This window comes from Cebidichthys violaceus, unplaced genomic scaffold (assembly GCF_023349555.1).
Source record: "Cebidichthys violaceus isolate CVI_PGR_0920_01 unplaced genomic scaffold, fCebVio1.0.p SCAF_10, whole genome shotgun sequence".
NCBI classification, from domain to species: Eukaryota; Metazoa; Chordata; class Actinopteri; order Perciformes; family Stichaeidae; genus Cebidichthys; species Cebidichthys violaceus.
The window spans coordinates 6,163,322-6,190,386 of NW_027176263.1; the positions used below are offsets into that span (position 1 = coordinate 6,163,322).

Consider the following 27,065-nt stretch of genomic DNA (forward strand, 5'->3'; position numbering starts at 1 on the left):
TGTTTGTTTCAGATGAAAGAATGTTGTAAACTGAAGTGAGAGAAGCTGTGTGTGTTTTGGTCAGGCAGAGCTTTGAATAAGTATTTCAGTCAAAACCCACATCTCTTTCAGAGCCTGGGTATTTGTTTGTCTGTAACTCTTAAAGAGTATGCTAGAAACTTGGCCGGGCACATATGGAAGCCAGTTTGGGCTTGGCTGTTAGGATGGTAACCTACTTTTACTGAGCCCAACAACTGATAGCGGTTTGGCTACATCTGAAGATCAGTCACCTCTGAAAAGTTTATTGGCTCATTAGAGGGGCAATGGAAGCTTAATGTTAGATGTGTGACCAAATTGTTTTCTTTCTCATTTGCCAAAGTTTCTCTTTGTTTCTGTTTTTGTTAATTGGCTTAAGTATCCAGTAATTGGTGCCTTGGGTTTATATTTTGAGATTTTATTAGATGCCGGCTGATGTATGGTTACAAGATGACAGAGAAAATAGCTAAACAATTTTATGGGCTTTCATCACTTAAGCAGTACAACACATTTAAAAAATACAATGATGTTACTTGGAACGTGTCCTGCGTCTCTGATGCATTCAAATCTCAAAGGACGCAGTAAACTCACCATGGACGCAGCCAGGGAACGCACCCTAATTTTTACCTTATAATGCTACATTGTCAACACCAAATCTGTAAAACCTTTCTGCTTAGAAAAAATAATCCACCAAGATGTCACCATTTTCTGACTGATCTTGTGCTGACGAGATCCCATGTTCATAGTTTCAATTATCGCGGGAGAGACTAAATGGCTTTGTTGCAACAAGACCAATCTGCACAGATTTCATTTCAACAATCAGGGCTACAAACTTGGCATTGGTAAATAAATCAATTGGCTGCTGATCGATGCTGTGTTCACTTATGTCTGTGTTGACCCAATGATGCTTTACTGTCCAAGGGACGAGCCTTGTTGACAAAATGTTTTCACCAGTGGACGCCATTTTCTTACCATCTGTGCATAGTCTCAATTAGTGAAAGGAAAATGTAAAATATAAATAGGCATATTTTTAAAAATGTTTAACTATTTAATCTATACAGTATCTTATTTTTTTATGGATTAAATCACACTTTAAAATATATATATAAAAAAGGTTGATTTGAATATAAATAAGAAAATATATTGATATTCTGACTTGCTAAAATGTGTATGTAATGTATAACATCAAAAACAAGTTAAACACTGCAATTTGTAAAAAACACACATTTTATTGGGGACCCACTCAAATAACCACCTGTGTCCCGGGAACTCAGCACATTTAAAACCGATCGACATCACTGAACATATTTAATTTATGTCTTAACTATAGCAAATAGCTGTTAATGTGTCGCAAAGATATAAAGAAGAAAGGAAGAAAGAAATAACTGGACTATACTCATGACTGGGTCTCATGCACTCTCTCATAGCTGGTTGCCCTCCAAGCCCCTTCACTCTAAAACTGTTATTGAAGGAATTTTAGGAGTTCATAAGTGTGTAATGAAATTATAGTCGGTCGGAGAAGTGAAGCACGGAAAGGAGCAGTGGAATTGAATTTTCGGTGGTATTTTCCTCAGACCTGCATTCCCCAAGGGAACGTACAGGACTGCTTGCAGTGGCCCAGGCAAGAGAAACCTTTGCCTGAGGTTTTAAACCTCTGCTTTGAATGGCAGGAGTCGACACCTCTAACCAGGAGCAGATGTTTGGCTTGGCTTGGCTTGGCCTGGTCCTTCCCCTGGCAGAGTAGGAAACCCCCGGTCGGATACAGCAGCATGCCCCACTCGCAACGCTAATAGCCTGGCTCTTGTTCTTCTCTCCTCGGTGAACTCCACCGCTTTCACAGTCCTTCACTGTAGGACCAGAAAAGACATGGGAACAGAGCCAAGATAAGGAGGACTCCTGCACATTTACACCAACATTAGCATCTCAACACTGTAGTGATGCTGCAAGGGATTCGGTAGTAATGTTGGACAACTGATAAACCATCGCCGTTATTTCCTTCCTTTTCCTTTTGTCCTAAGTCTACTGTGAGCTACTGCTGTTCAGCGTTTAGGTTTAGAGACGTTTTGCAGCAAGCACATAGTTGTAGTAAAATGCCATTCATCATTCATATTATATCCATATATTTTATTACATTTTACAACTTATACATTGGGAAGTAAGAGTTAGAGTTGGAGTAAAGCAAAATGCAAAAAAGTAGTAAAACTTTGTTGTAATGGCATACGAAGTTGATGCTGCTTTTAGACTTACATTAGTCAAGGGTGAGCTTAGTAAGAAGTTATTATACAATTCACAGATCATTTTTAAATAATCTGCTGAATTCAGGTGATTCCGATGTTTTGTTTTCTTGTTGTGAACGAATGAAATACGGCTGTCTCCTTTGTTTAACAGTGTTTGAGAGTAGACATTGAAGATATTACAGGACACTTTGCCTTTTCATCTTCTAAAACGGTCTGCTAAGGTTCTGATTCTCCCAATATTAAGTATTTTTGAAATCCTCCAGATGTAACCTAAACATCTTACTCTTTCCAGATGTGAACGGGTTTCTGTGCACTGATTTAAAACCCTTTCAAATGTATCTTTTTCTGTATAAACTGGCTCATACATACATTTTCCTGGTGTCAGCTGCAATACTTTTGTTCACTCCCTTTAGTAAGATAGAAAGCTAATTATTGTGCTTCATTTTCAGCACCAGCTTCTTTCTTTACAAACAAGAAAAACATTTAAACAGAGACTTTGTTCATATTTACGTATATTTTGTATCATATCACCTCAAACTAAGGAAATGTTTAAAATCACTCACTTCTGCCTCTTGCAGCTCAATTACATTTACTATTTTTATTCTCATCTAATATCTATGACAGAGACTTCTATCTAACCTAACAGCTCTGCGTTGGTTTTATTATACATTTTAAAAGCTACAAGTTGGTGCTTTACCAGGATTTGGGTTTCCATGGGTACAAAACTGTACCAATCAAGTCAATGAAACAAATAAATACTGAAAGTATGTTTATGATATTGCAGTAACGATTTGACAGACCAGCGTATATATTGTATTTACGTTTACTACATTGGGTGTAAATAAATTGGTATTTGTTTGTAAAACTGAAGCAAGTGTGTGTGGGATTACTTTCAAACTCTAAGCATACAATATGGTTTTTGCATAGTTTAACACTTACACCACCACAAGTGTTAAAGCAGCAAAGCAGAATGTCATTTTTCCACACATCAAACATCGAAACAGACTAATTGACCAAAACACAATAATAAAACAAATCCAAATCTCACTTGCATGCAAACCCCTGCCAACGTGTCTTAGGGAAGAAGGAAAGCACAAATGGTGAGAAAAAAATGTTTTCAAATGTGGAAATGTGCTGAGATTATTATAATGCAGCTTAATGTGCTCGACAGACAGGGTCAGGGAAACTCAGCAGGAGCTGATGAGGAGACAGCTTTGAGACTTTGGGAGATATTTGTTAAGGTGAATGGTTGAAAAAAAGTCCCGCTCTCTTTCTCCATAAACATCTGGCAGGAATATCCATCACAGTGCTGGGACGAATCACAGTGCTGGGACGAATCCCAGCTTCGTCATAACGAGGAATTGCTGCAGAAACTCAAATGGGACTTAAAAGTTAAGAGTTATGGGAAGAGAGTCTGTCCGCCTGACTGAGGCAGGTGCCCCCTGTAGTGTTCGTCCTACACGGGCCAGCCTTTTTAGAGAGGATTCATGTGAGAGCATTTCTTTTCTTTTTACGTGAGTTGCACAGCTCTACCACCAAATCATTACTTTACCACCTTGATAATGAAGTAATAGCATCACTTAAAGTGAAAGTACATTAATTTAAAGCATTGAACATTGTTATTTGATCAGCCTAAAACTGTGCCAAATTAGCTGCCTTGCATTGATAGTTCAAGCTTGTAGAATAATTAATTACATGCACATGCATCAGAAAAATGTGAATTACAAATGAGATATATATTAGCAAAGTTAAACATGAAATCTGGCTATTTAATATGTTAAGGGGTACAACAAATATTTCTTATTGGCAAACATTTGGTCACATTTGTACCAATATTATATAAATTATTGTATACAATTTTACGATGCAATTATATTTAATTAGGTTAATTATCAGTCATTATATTTAAATTACAAAATAGGAAATGGCTCGTGTAGTCGGTGTGGTCAATAAACCACATTTTGTAACTTTTCCCAGCATCTGTTATTATCAATGTATAATTATAAAACTGTTGTAATGCAAGCTCCTGATCCTGTGACTGTTTAATCTGGCTCTGCTTGCTTAGCAGAAGACAGAACCTCCAGTTTAACTAACACATAACTAATGTGTGTGGATATAGTTTGAGAGAGGAAGATGATTGCTGTGATTACGGTGATTATTCTAGCAGTGAAAGGGAGTCTGGGATACTGTGTGTTTGCTTTGCTGCCCTTCTGGGGATCTGGTCTTCATAACCCTCATCCATCACACGGCCCGGGATCAAAGATACCCTTCTTGAGCTGGGAATGTAGCAGATGTCCTAAATACCCCCATAAACAAATGTTTTGTTTGCCCTTGTTTTCCAGTCGTACGACTTTTGAACATGATGAAATTCAAGGTGTTAAAAGAGGCCTTTGTAAAGAACCAAAAATTGTGGATGAGTAATCAGTGATCTGCTTAGCTGTGTTTACAGCCTAAGCAGGTGTTTTGAGGGAAGGGCTGCAGACATTGTTTTAAGTACAAACTCTTTGATGGTTCAGGGTGGGTAAAGCCCTGGGCTACTCTCACTCCTGTTTCACTCTGTCTGCCCGTAGGAGTCTTGTTTCTCTGCAATTACAGAGCAATCAGAGCTCAATTACAGCATCAGCAGAGGTGTGTGACGAGATGGCTTACCGGATAAGAGGTGGAAGCTTTACAACCGCCCTCTTTGGAGGTGACGTAAAAATGTCAGGTGTGGCTCGTTTGTTATCTTTAAAGGCTCTACCTTAAAAAAAAGCAACATTAACGTTGGACACACTAATCTTATTTTATGTGTTCAATAATTACGAAAGCTATATTGTTCAAACCCCATCTGCTGGACTTCAGGCAGTTTTTCTTTTATATGACCTGAATTTTCTTATCAAGAGCTTGAACGCCTTCTCTTTGCATCATGTTCAACCTTTCAGAGTTGTTGAAAAGCTTTAAAACTTGCTCAATGACGCTGATGAGTTCAGTGAGAATGAACCAAAAAACAAAAGTCACAGCTGGTAAAACCAAAACAATGAGCTGAAAGATGCTATTAAGCTCCGTGGAGCAGAGAGGAACTGCAGAGTTGGGTTCGTGCCTTAGACTGTATAATATATGGACATTGTCTCCGTGACTTCCCCCATAACTTTCTGAAGAGCCGTAGTGAAGCTCAAAGTGGGTGGCTCCGGCGTCACCATCTTGGCAGTGACGATACAGCCTCACTCTAAAAATGGGCGAAGAGGTGGATCTGTGGTGATGCAGAGCAGACAGCTAGCAGCTAGTGACCTGAGACAGCATCCACCTGTCACTCAAAGCGGCTAAAGTGACTTTAAGCCTCAATACAATCGGAATGGGTGAGTTACGTAAAAATTCACCCCCAGTTCAGTTGTCAAGAACAACGATATTAGCTAAAGGAACCAAAACCGTTTTTTGTACCAGACTGTAAACATGTTTATTTCTATTGCAATGCAAAGTTGGGCATTTTACCATGGGTGTCTATGGGGATTGATTCGCTTTTGGAGCCAGCCTCAAGTGGCCATTTGGCTTCATTTTTTAGCATTGGAGGTTGCCGCTTGGTTTGTCCTTATGAGTGCTCCATTTCACATTACATATAGGTGTTGATGAAATATTGAATAGTGCAGCTTTTAAATTGTTCAGTTAAAATGGCAAATTATGTAGTCCTTATTCTTCAACACCACTGCTAATCCACTGTCACTCTTGGCTTTGTTTACATTTTTAATACATTTTCACAAAGGTGAACCTTCAGTTAAATTCGCAAGTTACTAAACAGCCTGTCAGTTTATGACAACAGGATGATTCATAACCAGTTTTGGCTCATTGCAACAACAGTTAATTTCCTCTCCTTTGGACGTGTTTGGTTGTGGTTTGTAGGTAGCTGCACAACACAAACAAAGAGAAGAGACATGAGGTTGTTTCTCTCCTGGGAAACGAAGACTTCCACACACCTTGTTTCTTTACAAGCCAAACACGGTGAGGTCATTAGTTTCTAAAAAGCGTACTTTTCTCATTAGGGAGTGATAGACAGCGACCATTGCCAAACAGATGTGAAAACCACTCACACCCCAAACGCATTTCCCTCACACCCTGTTCCCCTGACAAGTGGTTTGAGTTACATTTGTTACAGTTACAGTTATTTTGTCCACTTCTCTGTCTTTGATTTGTTGTCTGCAGTCTGTTGCCTAGGCTGAAGCACATACACACACACACACACACACACACACACACACACACACACACACACGCAGAGAGTGGATGTATGTATGTTAACATACCACTCATCTTACTCACCAGCTCTGTCAACTTTCTCTGCATCTCCTTACTTACACTGGGTACACAGAAGAGGGCCACACGCAAGTCTAGTCACAGCAAATGCACAGATTGAGGTAATCTTTCTCTCTCACACTCTTGTTTCCACACACATGCACGTGCACACACACAAACACACATCGGTCCCCCTCTACTAACGGAATTGAAAACAGGTGCCCACCACATATCTTGCATTCTTCCAAAATACAAAAGTGGCTTGACCTGAATGGTTTCGCTGGAGTGGAGCCATCCTGTATGAAAGAAGAGTCCATGTGAAGATGTGTGTGTGTAAACATGGAGGCGTCTGTGCAACACGCTGGTGGAGCAGCACAGACTCACAATATATTGGAACCACATTTCTCCCTCTGCGCAACCCTAACATGCAGTGTCAAGTTAACGTCAGGATGAGTTGCAGATACACCATGCGAACATAGCAAACCACCACATTTAATAGCTTTCGATACAGCGACCGTAACAGTATATACTGGTCTGGCTTTGACCGATATGGATGAATGATCAAACTGCATCGATAGCTGTGCTTAAACTTTTGACGATCTTTTTAAGAAATTGCAATTTGGAAACGTCAGCTTGAGATGACCTTGCTACAGTCACAGCGTCTTTTTCTGCAGCCACAGAAGATCTGGTTAGTGAGGGAACTGGGCCAATGAGAAACAGCAGGCAGAGAGTAGACTACTAAACGTAGCTGGCGGAGTAAAAGAAATTGAAGCCATGATGGAGGAGCTGATGATGAATGCGCTGCACTTGGGTTTTCCTGGATATTTTAGCAGTTTACTTCCAAATCTTTCATGACTGGTGATGCTGTTTGTCTGCGGCATGTGTGTACACGTGGTGTGTGTTAAGTATAAATGTGAAATTACTCTTCAAACCATCTGGTAAAACCTTAAATACTGTCATCAACAATTGTTCCCAGCATGTTGAGAACAATTTGATGGATAGACACACTGAGAGTGTCCGTTTACACTATGCCTTCCCCACTGATGTCACAATGTAAAATTAGCGTCTGTGCTATATATATCTGTGCTATTCTTTCTTCTTTCTGCTATATATAGGAATAGTCCAAGGGTGTAATTTCACGCACATGCCTTTTTTGCCTCAGAATCAATGCTAATGTTTTTAGATAATGAGCAGTGTGGACACTTACGATACATTTTTAGAGCTATAGAATCTTGAGTGCAACATGTGAATCTTCAGATACGAAAAACACATTGTATCTATAAACAGGAAAAAGGGCTCAGAATTAATTTCTCTAAACAGCCTTCTCCCCTGTCTGCCCATGCCTCTTGAGGATTCGGTTTTGATTTGGCTTTTAAAGCAAGCCAGAGCTCAGGTCATGTGTGTGTGTGTGTGTGTGTGTGTGTGTGTGTGTGTGTGTGTGTGTGTGTGTGTGTGTGTGTGTGTGTGTGTGTGTGTGTGTGTGTGTGTGTGTGTGTGTTTTTGTGTGCTTGTATGTTCCAGACTGACTTTGATGGGACTAAACATCTAAATTGATATTTGCTGTGGAAGACAGCTGTGTCTGGCAGCAAGTCATTATATTTGTGTCTTGAATGAAACCAGAGACAGAAAACATAGTTTTGTGCTCCCTATTTTCTCTTCCAAGAATTTAGTTATGATGAACAAAGTAATACATTAGCCTTTCTAAACTGAGATTTTAAAGTCCAAGATAATAATTCCTTTTGACAGATCATCTCAATTTGAATTGAAAGGAAGGAAGTGTAGGAATATGCTGTTTGTGCCATCTGCACAGTTGTGGGCTATATTTCACAAAGCAAGCTTGAATGGATGCCACTTGAATCACTAATGATACTTGTTCTTCCATCTAAACCTGGTCAAGAGCAGGTTTTAAATAGCTGAGCCCGACTCATTCCCTCTCATGAATAAAGAACCGTAGGCTATTGTCTGTCAACTGACAAAATCAAAATACTGATGCATTTACAGTAAATGGTGTAAAATGTATTTAATGAGTGGATAATTTAATATAGTTCTCTTTAATTTAAGAAATTCCTTTATTTAAAATACTAGACTCTTAAATGTTAGTTTGAGCATTTATGCATTTAAGCTTTCTTTACAAATGAGCCTCCATCTGACAGTAGATCAAGGAGAAGCCTTTGAGAACTCACTTTACAGTGAGGTAAAACAATAAAGTCTTGCTTCAAATTTAGAATTTTCAAACTTTCGGCCGGCCTCCATTTTTCTGGCAACACTATGAAATGAAATGTGAATGTATGACATCTTAGAATGATGCAGTTGGCAGTTGAATTACAACACGGCATTACACATGAAGGGCATATGGTCTACTTTTGTGGTTTACTGTCTGTAACAATTTCAAAATGTGTCTACCTCTTCTCAACCTGCTTTTCATAATTTAGTCAAGTGAGGCAGTTTTTTTCAATCTTAATAGTTTTCAAACGTCCTCAAAGCAGGTCTGTCTCATAATAAGTAACAGCGTGATGCAGTTCCTTATTTAAGGACACAAAATATGATTAAATCGATTCTTATAGCTTAAAAGTAAAACAAATCTCAATTTAAAGCTGCACCAGGAGAGACTTGTCATGTAAAAATATATCTTGTCAGCCGACACTAAAGGTGCAGCTACAGAAAAAAGTGTTATTTCACTGAAAACTTCAGATGGGTGTCTGGTGCATGTGTGTGGTAAACTAGCCAACACTGTTTGTGTGAGTGCATGCAGGCCCACTGTACTGTGTGACCTATGTGTACCTCAGTGTTTGAGGGAATATGCAGAGCTGCAGAAATGAGGCATAGCACTGACTGATGCTGCCGGCCTCTCTGCTTCACAGAACTGGCTTTTCTATCAGATAGACAGCTTGACAATATCCAGACCCCACTCTTTCCACTACACTCAAAGGCCCGCCAACGCACGCACGCACGCACGCACGCACGCACGCACGCACGCACGCACACACACACACACACACACACACACACACACACACACACACACAGGCACATACACGCACACACGTGTAGGCAAACACTGTTTTCTGGGTTTGGTCTGCTTGTTTCTAACTGGACTGTTTGTGAGATAAAAGATAAGTTTGTAGCTGAGTGAGTACAATAAAGTCTGACCTCTTACACAGGCTTTCATTGTGTTGTGTGTAATTGAGAATTGCGAGACTCATTTTACAAAATATTACAACACGAGAAGCTGTCATTCCTAAAAAAAACAGCAAACTGATTAATGATGTTGACTCAGAGAGATTATTCAATCGGGATGAGCACCATTTGTTACTGGCATGATACTTCTAACAGAAGTAAAGGCAATGGTTTGGTGGTTTGATTGATTGTCAATGTCTGTGTTTGTGAAGCAGTAGATCATTTGTATTGTTCCCATTTGGAATAATTATTTTCCAATAACAGTAAGTGCTGTTACAGTATTTAACTCTAAATTCTCCATTTTCCACCGTGCCATAGAAGTGATAGTAACAGCTCACACACACACATACACACGGTATGTGATTGTGAGCATGTGCATACACCAGAGTCACTGTGTTTTGGTAATGTCATTACTTTTCATCTGACTGACATCACATATTTGTAGCTTCAGGGCTTTCTAGTGTCTGCAGAGGAGCTCTTTGATATTTGGCCTTAGTGCTCTGCAGATTTCCTGACACCAGGAGGGTGAATCTACCCAGCATCCCTTTCTCTTTGGAAGAAGATGCCCTGCTCTTGTCAGGCGATAAACGAGAGCTCGGCTACACTGGCCAGTAATACTACACTTCCTCCTCGGGCTAGTAGCTGTTGTTATTGTGTGCCACCGAAACAGAAACTGGCTAACTGAGGATTAACCACCATTAAAAGGATAAACTGTTCCGGGGGAATGTTTCTATTGTTTGTCCTGTTTACCCAATAGACAAACTCATGGCTAGCTGTAGCTTAGCTAGTGTATGTACCAGCTCCTCTGAATACAAGGGGAAGCCCAAAGAAACATCAAACGTCTTGTTTTGTTCAACCAAATGTCCCAAAATCCCAAAGATATTCAATTTGATTATGATATGACATAGAGAAGCAGCAAATTATTCGCCAAAAATTACTTCAATTAATAATTATCAAAATATTTGCTGATTAGCTTTCTGTCGATCTGCTAATCGATTAATCGACTAATCATTTCAGCTCCATCTACTACATATAGGGATTCATAACCAGTAATTAAATTGATATTACCAAATAAATAAAATTATGTAACTTCTGATCCACTTTCAGCTTACAAGCGGTACCTTTGACCTCATCATTCAACATATCTTTAAGTGGCAAAGGCAGTAGAAAGTTCGCTATGAGTTTGTCTGCTGCTGGTTAAGAAGAATCAATAGAAAAATTCTCCAGGAACCAAACTGACACATAAACACAAAGACATTCATTTATTGGTACATGCTGCTCTTTAGACCTGCCGGCAGAGAAACTAAATTTGTAGCAGCTTCGGGCATTTCATGATGCCTTTGTGATGTGTGTGCAGGGCTGCTAGCTGTGTGTTGGAGCGAGGCTGGTTGCCTTCTGCTCAGATCTCAGGTGAGGAAAGACCTGGAATCACTCATCCTGACAGCCACATCTGGCGTTACTTTCTCTGTCCTGCTGCCCTCGACTCTGCTCCTGCAAACAGACACCACTCTAATTTCACCACAGAGGGAAGGAGTTATGATAATAGCAGTTATGATAATAACGTTATTGGTGGTTATTAATGAGATGGAGAACAGTTTACTTAGTAGACATGCACTCCCGATGAGCGGTGTGTGTAATAAAACCATTGTTACCGCTCGCATTTTGTTTTGTTTTCAGGCTTTGTCCTGTCGGTACTGGAAAGCGAATGAATGCCAGGTGCAACGAGCATTCTCTGTTCTCTTTATTTGCACCGTGGATTATACATGACCACTGGTCTACTGGATATAAAGACCTGCAGTAAATTCTGAATAACAAAACATATTTGCCCTGAAGCGTGACTTAATAAGCATTGTTTAGTGTTCCAATTTATTCTGACTGACTTAAAGCCAGACGTGTGTATCCCTCACATCCATTTATTAAATATTATACAGCAATACCTCACACCTATTACATGACCATATCAGCTCGACATGTATCCAGAAGAATAACCTCACATGCACCCTGGTCTGCGCTGCTTTAGTCTCCATTCCGCGCTGGACGGACTAAACGGTTGGCAAGCTCAGCTGGTGGCAAACCCACCGTTGAGGACAAATGTTGCCAAATACCAGAACCAGACATGCACACAGTCTTCATCTGTTTCCTGTTGAACCTAGGAAGCAAGGGTTAGATGCCGGGGTAATAGTTACGTTAATGGAATGACCGAACAGATTCAATTTCAATACAAGAGGTATCCATGAGCAGCCTGCAGCCGCACATTAGGATATAAACATACACTTTTGGCACTCTCACCATATGCCAGCATCTGTGGTAGGGCCTTTTACTGAGCGGTGAGAACAATGTGTTTTGATGGAGACAGCAGACATAAACTTGAGTGAGTAGTCAGCTGCAGAGAACAGCAGGAGTCCATGATGGGAAAACTGTCTTTCTGCATTCTCACTGAATGTTGCGGAAGACAAGACTCTGCTGTCATGTGAATGACATATGCACAAACACAAAGTTCAATACCTGGCACATGACAAATGATTGCCAAATAAATCCCAGCGGTAGCTCGCAGTTTATTCAAAATACAGTACACGCAAAATTTCTATACACAATACTGCTGAGAAATTTTATGTTCTTTTAAGTGTATACGTTACAATTTACTGAGGTTGAAGAATTTAGGAGAAGCCACCCTTTTTTTGAGAGTCACATGAGAACTAGCTTGTTTGTTTAAATGGACAAACCCAATGTTTTTCCAATATATTTGTTTTATTTGGTGACCTACCATTTTCTTTTACTCTTTCTCAGCATTGAAAACCTGAAGAGTGCTTTATAACATAATACCACCCATATTGTTAATTAGGTTTTAACCAGACATGTTGCGTGATGACTAAACTGTTCTTTTATTTATGTTAAGATATCACAATAAAAACACAACTTTTAGTTTGTACTCAAAGGTATAAAACACAGTTTACCGTATCTGTTTATATTCGCTTTATTTACACAACAAAAATAAGCCGACAGATGAAAATATAGGTAGTTATGGTACTTCCAGGTGCGTAAAAAGAATCAAAGTTACAACTGCTTTGTGGGTTTCTCCCAGCCAGGTCTTTAGACAAACTGTACAATTTTGCCGACTGTGCTGGTCTGCACCTGATCCTGGGGCTCAACGCGCTGCACAGAAACCCAGACAACTCCTGGAACACCTCCTCTACGCTGAGCCTCCTCAAGTACGGCGCTGGCAAGAAGTACAACATCTCCTGGGAGCTGGGCAACGGTCAGTACAACTACACATCACATGCTGCCTAGATAACGTGATAGACTATTATGTCACTTTTAATACACAATTAACATAATTTTAATAAAGGACCCAACTAAAGTGCTATGAAAAAGCTGTTGCACATTTTGTTCATTTAACATGTACTGGCCGTAACAGCTTTTATTAGAGACATTAAATAGAGTGAGCTTTAAGTGAGAGTCCAGCAGTTTAAGGGTTAAGGTGAGGGTTCATTCAGGGATGAAAGGGACTGCTAGTCCTCATGTCATCCTAACCATCTGTGTTTCTGGGGAGCTGCAGTGCACACAAAGCCCTGTGTTTCTCTGCTGCAAATATTTTCATTTCATCTGCAATAAAGCTCTCAATACAAACACATTTTTAGCCTAAAAGTACCATGGAAAATCCTTTTGATTGAATCGTGAACATTTTAATGAGGACTGGAACCGCAGCAAAATATTAGTTTGGATTAATCACCCAGACAGTGAAGACAGAGCAAGTTTGTGTTCAGGCATATAGCACAGATACAGCTACACACACACACACACACACACACACACACACACACACACACAAAACAGACATATTAAAATGTTATTTTGCAGCTCAAACACAACTTTTTGCAGATAATCACAATGCTCATCAGAGGATTGGTTGAAGAGCAGTGGGTTTTTCTTCTAATGAAAGAAAGGGAGGGAGAAACTATCTCCCTCACAGTCTATGTTTTACTGAATCTGCAAGGCCACCCTGTGTGCTTGGACCATTAATCTGACTTTGAGTCCATCTGTCTGTATTACTGTGAATTGCCCAATTATCCCTTTTTCTAGTGGCTGTTGGATACTCTCAAGGAGAGTGTGATCAGACTACAACAATATTCTTCTCCACCTCCCCACTGTTGCTTGTATAAACTCTATCTCTCTGGCTCAGTGTACTGCTTCTCCTCTCTCCAGAGCCTAATGCCTACCGCAGCATGGTGGGTCGTGCGGTAAACAGCACCCAGTTGGCACAGGACTACATCAAGCTGCGGACCCTGCTGCAGTCTGTACGCTACTACCACCGAGCTCACCTCTACGGCCCCAATGCAGGACGACCCCGCAAGAACGCCATCCTGCTGCTGGACGGGTGAGTCAGCAAGTAAAACACTGACTGGGCGGGATTCCTGTCTATGTTAGGCTATCCTGCTGGAAACAATGGGGTAGTGGAAAGAATGCTGCAGAAGTTTGGGACTTTTTGCCGAACTTTACTGTGTTTAACACGCACACACACATTGTTGTAGTGTTCGGTGTTTATGGATTTCCACTCTGCAGGTTTCAGCGTCTCAGCTCCAGTTATACCATGTCAACCTAAATAAAGTGTCATCTGATTGATAACGTGACGGCGCAACGTCCCACCTGCTGGTTTTACCCAGAAGCTCCACCAGTTTCGGTCTGACTCTTATTTAACAGCCCTCTCTCAACTGCAGCCTGTCCCCTCGTGAGATCGTAATGTCATAAATTTACTGCAAAAAAGACCATATGTATACCTTTTTTTTTTTTTTAAACTAACACACGTTTTCAGATTAACAGTTTATCTTCTGGGCAGCTATTGATTCCATTCAGGTCAATATTTAAACAACTTGAAAAGACACTAAACTATATTATTTCCATATGGTATGGAGGGTATTTCTTGTTCATGCTTTCAAGTGTGAAGTCTTCTACCAGCAAACATTGGGTTCACAGGCTACGTTTTATGGAAAATAAAACACAGAAGACAAACAAAACACAAACCGTGGCAACAAAAATCATATTAGTTAGATGGCCTTTTATTTTTTTACGTCAAAGTTATAAAATTGGCTAACAAATGTTTAACATAGGTGCTGATCAGGTGTGCAGGCTACTTTTGGAGGTTAGTCTGCCTTAGTTTGTTAAAACTCCTTTTAGAGAAAAAAAAGACGCTTTCCCAGTTCTATTGGCCAAATAGATGACGGCATCTCTCAAACATATTTATCACTTTCAAAAAAGTTAAGCTTTTCTGAGCTTTTCTGTCTGTTGCAAGGGAAACAAACTTGACTAAAATGGATCAGTGCAACAAACAGATTGAAAATCAAACATCAACGGATATACACAACTCTGTCAGTGACGATCCAAACAAAGCATGACCTTATGAACAGTTTTCTTTTACCTGAATGAGAAAATACCTCAATACTACCAAGAACATAAAACTTTAATTTAGAATCTTGGGTTAACAAGTGGAAACCCTGAACTTTAACTCCCAAATTTTGCATTCATAAGCAGTATGTGAAGTAGTCGTAAGCAACTCCTCCTGTGGGCACCCATATGTGGAGGATGGTGATAAACAGATGATTAGTTACAACATAGTAAAATCCACTTGCAAACATGTCCTCAGAGGCAATGCTGTAAATGTTGACAGGTATTGTAGGTTATTAAATATAAAAAAAATGTCCTGCTTACAAATACATTACAGTGTTAGTGTGCAATAATGTATGCTATATGATAGGGGGCATTGGCAAGTTAATTTAAAGTTTAAATACCTTATTCAAATGTTCATTGTGTAATGTATCTAAATGAAAGGTTCACATAGATGACAATATTGCTAATATTGTGTCCACAGCAACAACTAATAGTCATTTCTCTCAGGCATCGGTGAATGAATACAGATGAAATGATGCAATACATTTCATGATTATTGAGTAGACAGGTTACAGTTGGCAACCATCAACAATAAACTTTCTGTTCTGGGTGGTTGAAAGTAAGCTGTAATCAATGCTCTACTGGTCTGTCGTCAGAGATTTAAGATATATATTTGTACACTGGTAACAAGACAATTAGAAGTGATGGAGCGGAGGAGGAATATGTAGCTCTGGCTTTAACAGGCATTGTTAAATAAATGGGGAACAGCATTCCTTTGAACCAAAATAGAGTCCATAAAGTTAAACTAATGTGTGCTGAAATGATGCGCGCCTATGCAAGTGTGTGCAGATACACACACACACACACACACACACACACACACACACACAGGAGGAACAGTTTAATGTCTCAGTATATCTCAGCCTGAATCTGTCTCCAGCTCCTCTCTGCAACCACACACATTTTGACAGGTAGTTGGAAGACGGAGCAGAAAGAATAATTTGATATGGGTCTCCCTCCTCTATGTACTTGAGCTACTTACATCACTGAAACCATTAGGAACTGCTGTTTATCTCACCGAGTACTGACAGTTCAAATTTACTCAGAAATAAAAGGAGTGTGTTTGTGTGCACTGATGTGTGTATGTGTACTGTACAGTTCAGACTGATTTATTAGAAGAGGAGTCAGAGGAGTGGGAGGATGTAGAAGATGAGTGACGAGAAGAGGAGGAGGAGGAGTGAGAGGATGAAGAGGAGAGAGCTGGAGTATCCGCGGGTCACTAGTGACACATTTAACGACGGGGTGATTCTTGTGTGTTTGACACTGTTACGAGGGGGTGGCTCTTGTGTTTGACAGCCCAACTACTCTGCCACTCTCAGGAAATAAGATGAATTAGACACTGAACTGCTCAACAGTCCAAATATCAGAGCTGTACAGACTAAACAAGCTGAAGCGGTGAAAGTTTAGAGACACAGTTGGGCATGTCTGACAAGATGTTACTCCCAAATATGGAGAGATTTGGGTCAGGTAGACTCGGAAAAACACACACAGAAATGCAAAAGCTCAGGAAGAGGAAGGTATACAGCAGGAGGGATTGTTTATACACTATGTTGTGTTTGTGCTTGTGTACAGGAATGTGTTTTTAACTAACTGAAAGCAAACTTTACTGCCTACAGAAACAGCTCCAGAAAACACTGTAGTCATGTTTACTGCTTTATAAAACTAGTAGGGCTTTAAACTCATTTTCTCTCTCAATAATTTGTAGTTTGCAGTTAAACCATCTTACCTTAAACACTGAGTGTGAAGTGAATTAATGTCAATTGATAGAGTTAACACTACAATGTGTTCCTGTAGATATGCATATTAACCTCACAGATTGAGAAGATTTGTTTAGCTTTGTTTTGATTTGTTTGATTTACTCCACATAAACTAGATAGATTTTGCACTTCTTGGTTTATCATGTACCTACCATACTTAGCATAGTGGTGCACACATGCACTTTTTTTAAGTGCAATGGAAAAATAAAATAAAAAACAAGCCTGCATTGCACTCTGTCTGCCTGCCTTAAAAATGCCTGCAATAGTTCCATGTCCTCATATCCCCAGGTATTGGCAGTTAAGTTGATGGTTAAAATGTTATCGTAACATTATTGGCCATTAATGTGAAAATAAGGCCCAGTTTGTAAAACATAAAATGTTTGAAGAAAAGGCGCCACACTCTAACTCTGTCTTTCTGACTTTCAGGTTCATGAAGAATGCTGGCTCTGTTGTAGATGCAGTAACGTGGCAACAGTAGGTATTTTACCCTTTTTTTCTATTTTTATATTTTGTCTGTTAAAAAAACCCAGAATCAATCTGCAGTCCTCTAAAACAGTAGACTACTCACTTAACTAACCATAAATCTAACAACACAGGCCATGTTGTGTTTTTGTACCATTGTCACCACATTGCTAGTGTGCAGTAGCCAGTAATAACTATTGTTAACACTTCTACTGAGAGAGACTGATACTTAATGCGGAGAACTGTGTTCGTCCTGTAAAGGGAACAACAGGAAAAAGAGCCTGAGAGTGTTTGTGTTAAATTATTAACACCTGCCATTTGTCTATTGCACATCCTGTAGGAATGCATACAGACATATCAATAGTTTGATCTTTTTCCACATGTTTTATCAGTACCTCTTTACACGCATACGTTAAACTTGCACAAAATAACACACCACTGTAAGCTCAGACAAACTCTGTGTGTCTGAGTGAGTGGTCATTAAGGTGAAGGTCAGGTCTAATCAGGAGAAATTAGAAGAAACGGAAGGAGGCAGGGCTGTCAGTAAGGCTTAGAAAAACACCACCCACACTGTTAAAATCAAACCATATGCTCTGGCTCATTCCCTCTGTCAATTAGCCCGCTTTACACTCGAGATCCAGATTCCAGTCTAACCAGCCTGCGTGACAGCAACTCTGACCTCTACAAAAGAAGCCAAACGCATAAAAGTGGAGACCACTCATTAACACGTCTAGGACACAGGTTTTACTTCACTGCGGCTGGCTCAAGTTGTTTTGAATCAAGCGTAGGATGGAAACGTCGCGTTCATTATAAACTGGTTTGTTAGAGATTGAGTCAGTCTGTGGTTAATGGTCAGACATGTTCTGATGGAGCTTGTGGTGATGAAACACGTTGGTTATGTAGTGAAAGGTTTATTTACCTCCAGATCATGAAACATAGGTGGTTTGTATTATGTGATGTTTTTTTCCACAACATTGTAGTTTGACATTTGCAGCATCTTGTCTCAGTTACTGCTTATCCGACATGATCAGTGTAGTCATTCTCTTTCTATGACTCTCCATCTTTCTGCAATATACGTTTTTTTTTAATTTTTTCCCTAACCCATACATTTTTGTTCATTTAAGTTAAAGGGTCAATTCACCTGAATCATTTACCTTCTAGTGGCATTTATCCATGCAGGCTGTTTTTATTTGCTTAGTCCTTCCACCTCCTTGGCCTATGCTAACATATCTCAGATGGATTGCCATGAAATGTTTTCCGGACATTTATTGGCCACAGAGGATTATTGTTTGGTGATCCCCAGACCTTCTCAAGTGGCATCATGAGGTTGACATTTGTGGTTTTAAATGAAATGTCACAACAACTATTGACTGGATTGCCATGAATTTTGGTCCACACATGCATGTCCCCCTAGAGATGAATTCTGATTGCTCTGGTGATCCAATACTTTGGTTAAGATCAAATATTTGCAAAACTAATGACATTCCCATCAGTCTCAGCTGTACAGCTGTTTATTGCTAATTAGCAAATGTTAACATGCTAATATGCTAAACTAAGTTGGTGAACATGATAAACATTAACTGCAAAACATGAACACAATAGCATCTTCACTGCGACTGTGAGCATGTTAGCAAGCTGGCGTTAGCATTTAGCTCAAAGGACCGCTGTGAGACGTGGCACTACACTGGGGCTTTGGGGTGCTATAGCCACGCCACTAATATTAGTGTCCCAGTTAAGACTCCTCTAACAGTTCATTATTAGAATGAATTATTTTTTAAATAAAGAAAAATTAAAAAGTTAATAACCAGTCATTCTGTTGCCAATCCATGCATATTGTCGGCCTACAACATATTTTTGTTTGCATTAGAAACATAATCACTAAGATTGTGAAGATAGCCAGTTCGTTTTATGAGTATGTGTACACAGTTAACAGGCAAAGGCTAAATGCATTGCGCTTCTTGTTGTGGCTGCACCTTGGATATTATTAATTTCATTTTTGATTTTGAGCACTGTCGGGCACTAAAGTCTTTCACCTTTGCATGTGAAAGACATTTTTGTCATGGCCTTGTGGTCGCTGTTATTAGGCTTACAGCTATTTTGTTGAATATAATTTGGCCACGTTCAATTAATAACTACATAAATTATATTGAATGTGAAATTTAATTTTAAAAAATGAGAACTTCCTTATAAAGTAGCTCTGAACTAATGATATCAACTATTTTCTTTGTCACAATACATATTGGTCAAGCTCCCACTTAGCACCAGGAGAGAAAAAATCCTGTCGCCAGCCATGGCTGCTGTGGTTAATAACAGTACAGCCTCAAAGAACCGTTAGCACGACTGTAGACTCTTAGTCTTGTTTTAGGGCTTTGAGCACCACAAACAAAATTCAATTTGCTCTGTTATATTGGAGTGTTGGCAAAAAATTCAGATATGAACATCGCCAACTTGGCCAAATAAAACCAGAACTATCTGCATGATTAGATACCATTAGACTTAAGTGAGGAAAAAAATGTAATATCAAACATCCTGTAACACCCTACTAACACTATAACTTCTAACCTAAACTCAGTGAACATGGGACAGGGGCTGCCTGAGAGAATTAAGTCAGTGAAACGTGTGACGACTTCCAGTTCTAGCTGTAAAAATACAAGCATAAAAGTGAACAAGACAAATTTACGATTTACTGTTTAAATCCCCTTGAACAACACCATTAATGTGAGCCGTACAGTAATTGTTACAGCGGTGGGGTATTAGTGGTGTGAACCAAGCAAGCAAAAGCCCCCAGCTAAACTAAGTTTAATAATGAAGTGATGAAATGTATGTTTAATGGCCCTTGCTCAGAAGCATTTACTTTTTACTTTTTTCAGAAACATATATGTTCATCAGTTTTTCTCAGCTACACTGTCACATTTTAATCTTTCTCGTTCATTGCCAGAGTGATAGTGGTACTGCATGCCAGAGAGCGGGGTGTGCTGGTTATTTACAGCTGAGGGGAGGAAGAAGAGACGTCAATGATTTGTGATATCCTCCTCCTTTCTACTCAGAAAAGACTGTAAATTCACTGATGGCATTCCTGAGGGAATCTATCTATCTATCTATCTATCTATCTATCTATCTATGTATATGTATATATATATATATATATATATATATATACATACATACATACATACATACATACATACATACATACATACATACATACATATATATATATACATATATATATATATATATATATATATATACATATATATATATATATATATATATATATATATATATATATATATATATATATATATATATATACATATCCTTCAGCTGTTATGTAATGATTAATCTGAGGATAGCCTGCTGGTACACGTCAAGGAACACATCATCATCTTCCTATGCGACCCCTCCACTCACCCCAAATCTCTTGCAACACCAGCTGGCCATTCCTTGACACTTGATGTTATTACAAGTAAACTGTTATAGAGTATACTCATGCTTTATTTGAATAATTACATTATACATCACTTAAGCTTTATAGTATAGTATAGTTATTAGAATAATTATATTTTCCTTTACAGAATCAGAGTTTGTTGAGGGGAGAGACCCATGCAGAAATTGCTCACCAGGAAAAAACACTTTGACACTAAAATATGCAGCATGATATAACCAAGATTAAGGTCTGAAAAGTTAAGCCAATGCCGAAACTTGCATTCTTTCTTATAGCCATCAGGGGGCGACTCCTCTGGTTATATAGAAGTTTATGAGAAAATAACTCTACTTCTCACTAGATTTATTGCCTCAGTAAACATTGAAAACACGAGTTTATGGTCTCAATTGTTAGTTTAATGTTTTCTTCAATAGAGCAATGATGTTCATTTAGTAAAGTATGGTCCCATTTAGAGTCAAATAGACCATAAAGCAGGGTATGCTTTATGATGTGGCTACCTTGTGATTGACAGGTTGCTACCACAACGTTGTCCAGTCTGGGAGTTGACCGCAGGTCTTACAACTTTAACCCTTTCAGTGTGTTTATAGTTCATTAAAGATAATTGTAACCTTTTTGCTTGCCGAAAAATGTCTAATTCAGTGTTCGGTTGTACTTGGCTCCACCCTCTCATGTCACTTCTGGTTGCAAAAAAAACAGAGATGGCGATGGCCAAGATGCTGAGTTCAAGGTTTCAAAACGTTGATTTGCTCTGTTATATTGGAGTGTTGGCAAAACACAAGGCACTTGATTTGGAGAAGATGTGACACTGCAACAACCAAACAAATAATAATGAGTCCTCTGTTATCATTATCTAATGCAACATATTAATGTGAAAGGCATAATTATTCTTCAGTACTTTTGATACTTAAGTACATTTAACTGTAAATATAGTCAAGTTCATAGTAAAATGTAGGTCTTTTACTTTGAGCTATGGTATTGGTACACATCACATCTGTTTCTTGCCGCCCATGTCTGACATATGATTACATCTATTTCTTCTGCAGTCTGTACTATATTTCTATTTTAATAAAGTACTAGATAGTTTTGTTAGTGAGCTGTCTTTGATGTGGTGCCGGCACAGAGAGAGAGCTGTGTCAAACACGCTGACGAAGTGGATTTTTTGTGGAACAGTTTTTGACACAGTGTTGTTACATTTTTGCATTTCATTGAATTATGTTCAGTCGGGCAGCTTACGTATCAAGCCAAATTTTGGAAGAACAAAGGAAGAGTTCTTGGTTCTGTTTTAGGAGCTTAGGCCTTTGACCAATTGTATGAATACCACGCTGTGATTCCTTAAATCCTGCTCAGTATACTAAAACAACTTTCTTTACATTCATTTCTTTATTAGGTTTCTGCTCTAATGAACCCTCAAACTTAAGTAAAGAAAGCTAAAATTGTCTTGTTACCTTATGCTTTTACAAACTGTAGCCACAATTCTCAGTAATACTGCTCTGTAGTTAAATATATAGCTATGAAACTTGTTCTGTATTTCATTCTCTTTCCATATATGAACTGGAATTTCTGTTTCTGTGATCTGGACTGAAGAATTATTGTGAGCTCTCTGGAAAGATGACAGGATAACCAAATCATTTGTGTGAAGCTATGACTTAATCCATGCGTTGTTTACAGTTGGAGGCCAGCAGTTTGGGACTATTCCAACATGGTGATGACATTTTTCAACGAGGTTAAGCTGAGATTGCAGCACTGTTTCACCCCACATGAATACAGTTCAGCTTTGTTCTCAGCAGTTTTGTTGACACATCAGACTTTTGGCCTTATTATTCACAATACAGAGCATATAGCATTCTTCCTTGGTATTGTTTTCCATTACATTTGTTGAACTTTTGATTAAGAAATGTGCTGTTGACTCGCATTCTTTAAGCAACTTGATTGCATCAATTGTAGGTTGCCTATCATATTTTTGTGTTCTCTGGTTTTAGAAAAAAAAAATCTAAATTGGAACAAAACATCTGCAGCTTTAAGCAGGACTGATCTGATCTGATACAACTGATCTGGTGTATGATCAATAACATTTGTTGCTTTTGAAGAATCAGAAGAGAAATCTGCTCAGCAATGAAACACAGATTGTCTAAATCGCTAATTAACAGATTTTACATCTGTTTCTGTTATTTTATTTTGTCATGCTGATGTAAAAATAATACCAATGAACGCAAGTGGATTGAATGATCTGGATCTGAATTTTACAGACTATTCTAAGTCAATGTTGTTGCCCTTATATGACATCACTGGGTTATAAAATTTGTTTTTCTACCATTATGATGATGATGTCTTTATACAAATCCAGGTGATGTGCAACGAAAGATCATCCAATAGGGTTGGATATTCACATTTGATTCTTATCATCCAGTATTTATACCTATGAAGTTATGAATCATGTTGCTGTCTACTAAAAATTAAAAGTGAGGTAGGTACATTGTGGACTAATATAGATAAGTTCAACAAAACGGCACAGCCAGACTACTGAGAGAAGATTAAAACAAATACAAATGTTGAGAAGTGTTTGAGAAGCAATGTGATTTATATTGTTTCCTCTTTTAGAGACTGTAAGATCTGGATTTACCTGTCCAGAAAAAGCTAATGACGCTTAAAACACTTTAAGATGCAGTCTCTGATTCTTTAATAGTGACTAATAGAGCTCCCAAACTGTTGATTTTGTTTTGAAATTCAACACAGGAAGTTTGGGGATTTGGGACTCTGTCACTGTAACTAAACCAGTGAATGCATCTTTAGCTGTTAACAACGTTAACAGTGTTGTAGTGTTCTTATTATTATTGATAGCATTTTTTCCCAGTGTTGATGCTTTCTTATAAGTAACTTAATCTAAGAGAGCATACAGTGTGCTGACTGACTGATTGACTGATTGGCTGTCATCTGTTTCAACAAAACATAGTTTAATTTTAAGACTCACGCAACAAATATGTTTTTGATTTGTTCTGCAGCGCAAATAAGATGTAAGTGTGTTCTTTGGTGAAAGTTTTATGAAACAAAGTATGTGGTTGTTGCTCTCTTGATTTTCTCTCTCTGCGGATTTTAAATTAAAGAGGCTTTCTGCCCACAGCGTGACGTTCCTCAGCACTGACTCAATGAATCCTTCTCTCATAGTGCTCTCTAAACATCATCTCTCTGTGTGTCTATATCTTTCACACACACATGGATGTCTTAATTGTTCCTTTTGTATGCAATGCATAGATGCATAGAATTGGATTGTCAGTGTGCTTAGGTATATTCGGATATGTCGGCCCCTCTGTTTGTCATTGCTGTTGTAGTGAAATGGTGTATTGTGTACTACATCTATGAGACCAATGAAGAACATACTAAGGGGTTTGTATTTCAAACCTGCAGTCTATAATGAACCGCAGCAATGTTTACAGGGACTCCATGTTTGCATTGCATATGTTAAGTTGCTATCTTGTTGATGTTTTGAAGTTAACGTGCATCTGACCTGCCTGGTAGTGTAATGTTAGCCCTATAGTCTTAGCCAATAGCATCTTGACTTCACTTACATTTGCTTCTTTTGTTTTCATGACTGTCCAATATAGAGAACAATACAATAACTTTATATAATATATAGTTTTAATTCCACATTGTAGCTGTAAATTTATACCAGATCAAACTCCAAACAGGCTAATCAGATTGAAGGATGGATGGATGGATGGATGAGAATATTTCTCTCACAGCATTTTTCTTGCATTTCCATTACAGTTATTACATGGATGGCAGAGTGAACAAAGTGGAGGACTTCCTAAAGACTCGTCTGTTGGACACACTGACAGAGCAGCTCACTAAAGTCACCAAGGTACCTAAGTTTCCCTTAAAGTTTTTAAATTTAACATAGTTTATAGACACTGTAAATTAAACTGTATAAATCCACATCAACTATTTCTGGAGCGGCTGCTCAATGCATACCATAGGTCCATTCTAGAGCTGGAATGTAGACACACAATTTGATTAGTGTCTAGTATGTATTTCAGAGGTCATATATTGATTTGTTCTGGCCATCTTGAAGGAAGATGGGAAGAAACAACCAATTTGAATCATTAAATTTGCATATTATTTGAGTTTAAGTCATGCATCAACCCTCATCATCAAGCTAGTTTTTGTGAGGATAAGGCCACATGTGCTTACCACAAGAGCGAGCCTTCAGGGTAAAATGGTTGTCTCCACCATGAGGTAATCTTATCAATACTAGCTGCTGTGGCAGACTTGCTGAGTTTTAAGAGATGAACAGCAACAAAGTGCCTCAGGGGAAAAGAAGTACTCATTCCCAACAATAAAATGGGGCAACTGTGGCTCAGGGGGTTAAAACGGGTCATCGGGTCTTAACCACAAGGTTGGCAGTTCAATCCCCGGCTCCTTCTGTCAATGTGTCCTTGAGCAAGACAGTAAACCTCGCTCCTTTGGCACTCCACAGCAGCCCACTGCTTCTAATGCTTGGAATGGTTTGAATGCAGAGATCACATTTCATGTATGTACCTGCATGTATGTGACAATTGAAATAAGGCTTTTTGACATAAGACATTCAATGAAATGTAATGAAAGTGATATTCTTCTGTGGATTACCACTCAGCTGAAATGAGTAAAATCTGATTTTGTCTTATTCTGTGTGCATCTCTGTGCTTGTGTCTATTTGCATATTTACAAGTGGATTATTACCAGCTGTATTGACTTACCATCAGTTTGTAGAGACACTAAAATATAGTCAGTATCAGAAGTGTTCAGTACCACAAAAAACTGTTCCTCAGCACTGTGACAATTAACCTGTTTTACTAATATAAACAAATATATGATCCTATTGTAATGTCGGCGTGGTGTATTTTGTTAATACACCTGCGTTTCTATCACTCTCCATGCAGGTTGTGGACACACATACTCCCGGTAAGAAGGTGTGGCTGGGTGGACTGGGGCCGGCGTGGGCAGGAGGCCTCAGTAATCTCTCTGACACATACGCTGCTGGCTTTCTGTAAGTTCTGTTATCATGCCGTCGCTGCTTAGGAAACCATTGTGGTGTGTTCTGTAGATAATAATTTGCTCCCAATGCTTTATGTATTATTGGCAATCAAAGGCTCTGCTGTTAAATATTTCTTTTCTGTGTGTTTGTGTTCATATCATTATTCCAGGTGGGTGAACGCGCTGGGTATGGCTGCTGTGCAGGGGATTGATGTTGTCTTGCGTCACTCATTCTTTGACTACGGATACACGCACCTTGTGGACCAGAACTTTAACCCTTTACCTGTGAGTCTCTCAATGTCAGTTCAACTACAATTAGAATGGCAATTGGTTGTCATTGTCTCGGCCTCAGTTCACCATTCTTCCTCATAACAACAAAGATCTTACCTGAGCAATTCTGTTGCGCTCTGGTCGTTTTCTGTACCAGACCCAGTGCCTCGATGGCCCGTCTCGCTCTTTCCCGTGGGAGCTATTAGCTGAGATGAAAGCCGTTTAGTGGCGATGAGTGCTTAGACGCGGGAGCGAAATGCCATGTAACCTTAGCCCTTTGTCAGTAGCTCAGGACAGTGTCACTGCTCCCCTCAACCCCCATCACAACTGTGTGCTTCTCTGTGCGGGACAGTCGACCGGTGAGAGATCTGGAACCTGAGATGCTGATACACAGGCATGTTAGTAAAATAGCCTGCAACACTGTGTGAAAAGAAACGGCCCAGTCCCAAGTTCCTCCGTGGTTTTGTCTGAATCATGCAGGGACAGAGATACAACAAGCTAAGTCCACAACTCTGAATTAGTCTTCTGATATACTCTGTTAGTTGTTCATGATCTGCTGATGAAGGGGAAAGAATTCTAACAACACAAATGTGAAGAAAGCCAACTTTTGAAGTTGTAATGTTCCTTTATTGTACTCAAAGCTGAATGTGCGAAGTCCAATGGTAATTCTTTTTTTTTTTTTTTGTCTTGTCTTCGTCTTAAATTGATCTCATTTTGTGGGGGGGACAAGTAAGTGTTAAGGAGTTATAAAATTCTACCATGTGCCAAGTTCATAAAAAAGATTTATTAAGTTTGTAAAAAATGTTTTATATTTATGAGGCAGAGCAGAGGCCTACATTAAGGGCATGCACAGTAAACAACTTTTTCGACAATAAAGGAGAAAGATGATGGAATCAAACATTTGTTATTATTCAAGATTCTTTCATTCTTGCTTTGCTCAGAAATAGCTTCCAGAAGAGTATTGGCAATCCTAAAATACAGTTTTAA

General features: G+C 39.0%; 1 protein-coding gene across 1 annotated transcript in view; it reads left to right on the forward strand.

Annotated features, from left to right (window-relative positions):
- The window catches only part of hpse2 (heparanase 2), a 50,594-nt gene that overhangs the window by 14,355 nt on the left and 9,174 nt on the right, over positions 1 to 27,065 (forward strand). The window contains exons 4-9 of the mRNA XM_068717548.1: positions 12,775 to 12,948; positions 13,896 to 14,067; positions 17,318 to 17,365; positions 24,564 to 24,657; positions 25,715 to 25,821; positions 25,979 to 26,093. Coding sequence (XP_068573649.1) covers positions 12,775 to 12,948; positions 13,896 to 14,067; positions 17,318 to 17,365; positions 24,564 to 24,657; positions 25,715 to 25,821; positions 25,979 to 26,093 — 710 coding nt within the window. The remainder of the gene's footprint in view (positions 1 to 12,774; positions 12,949 to 13,895; positions 14,068 to 17,317; positions 17,366 to 24,563; positions 24,658 to 25,714; positions 25,822 to 25,978; positions 26,094 to 27,065) is intronic.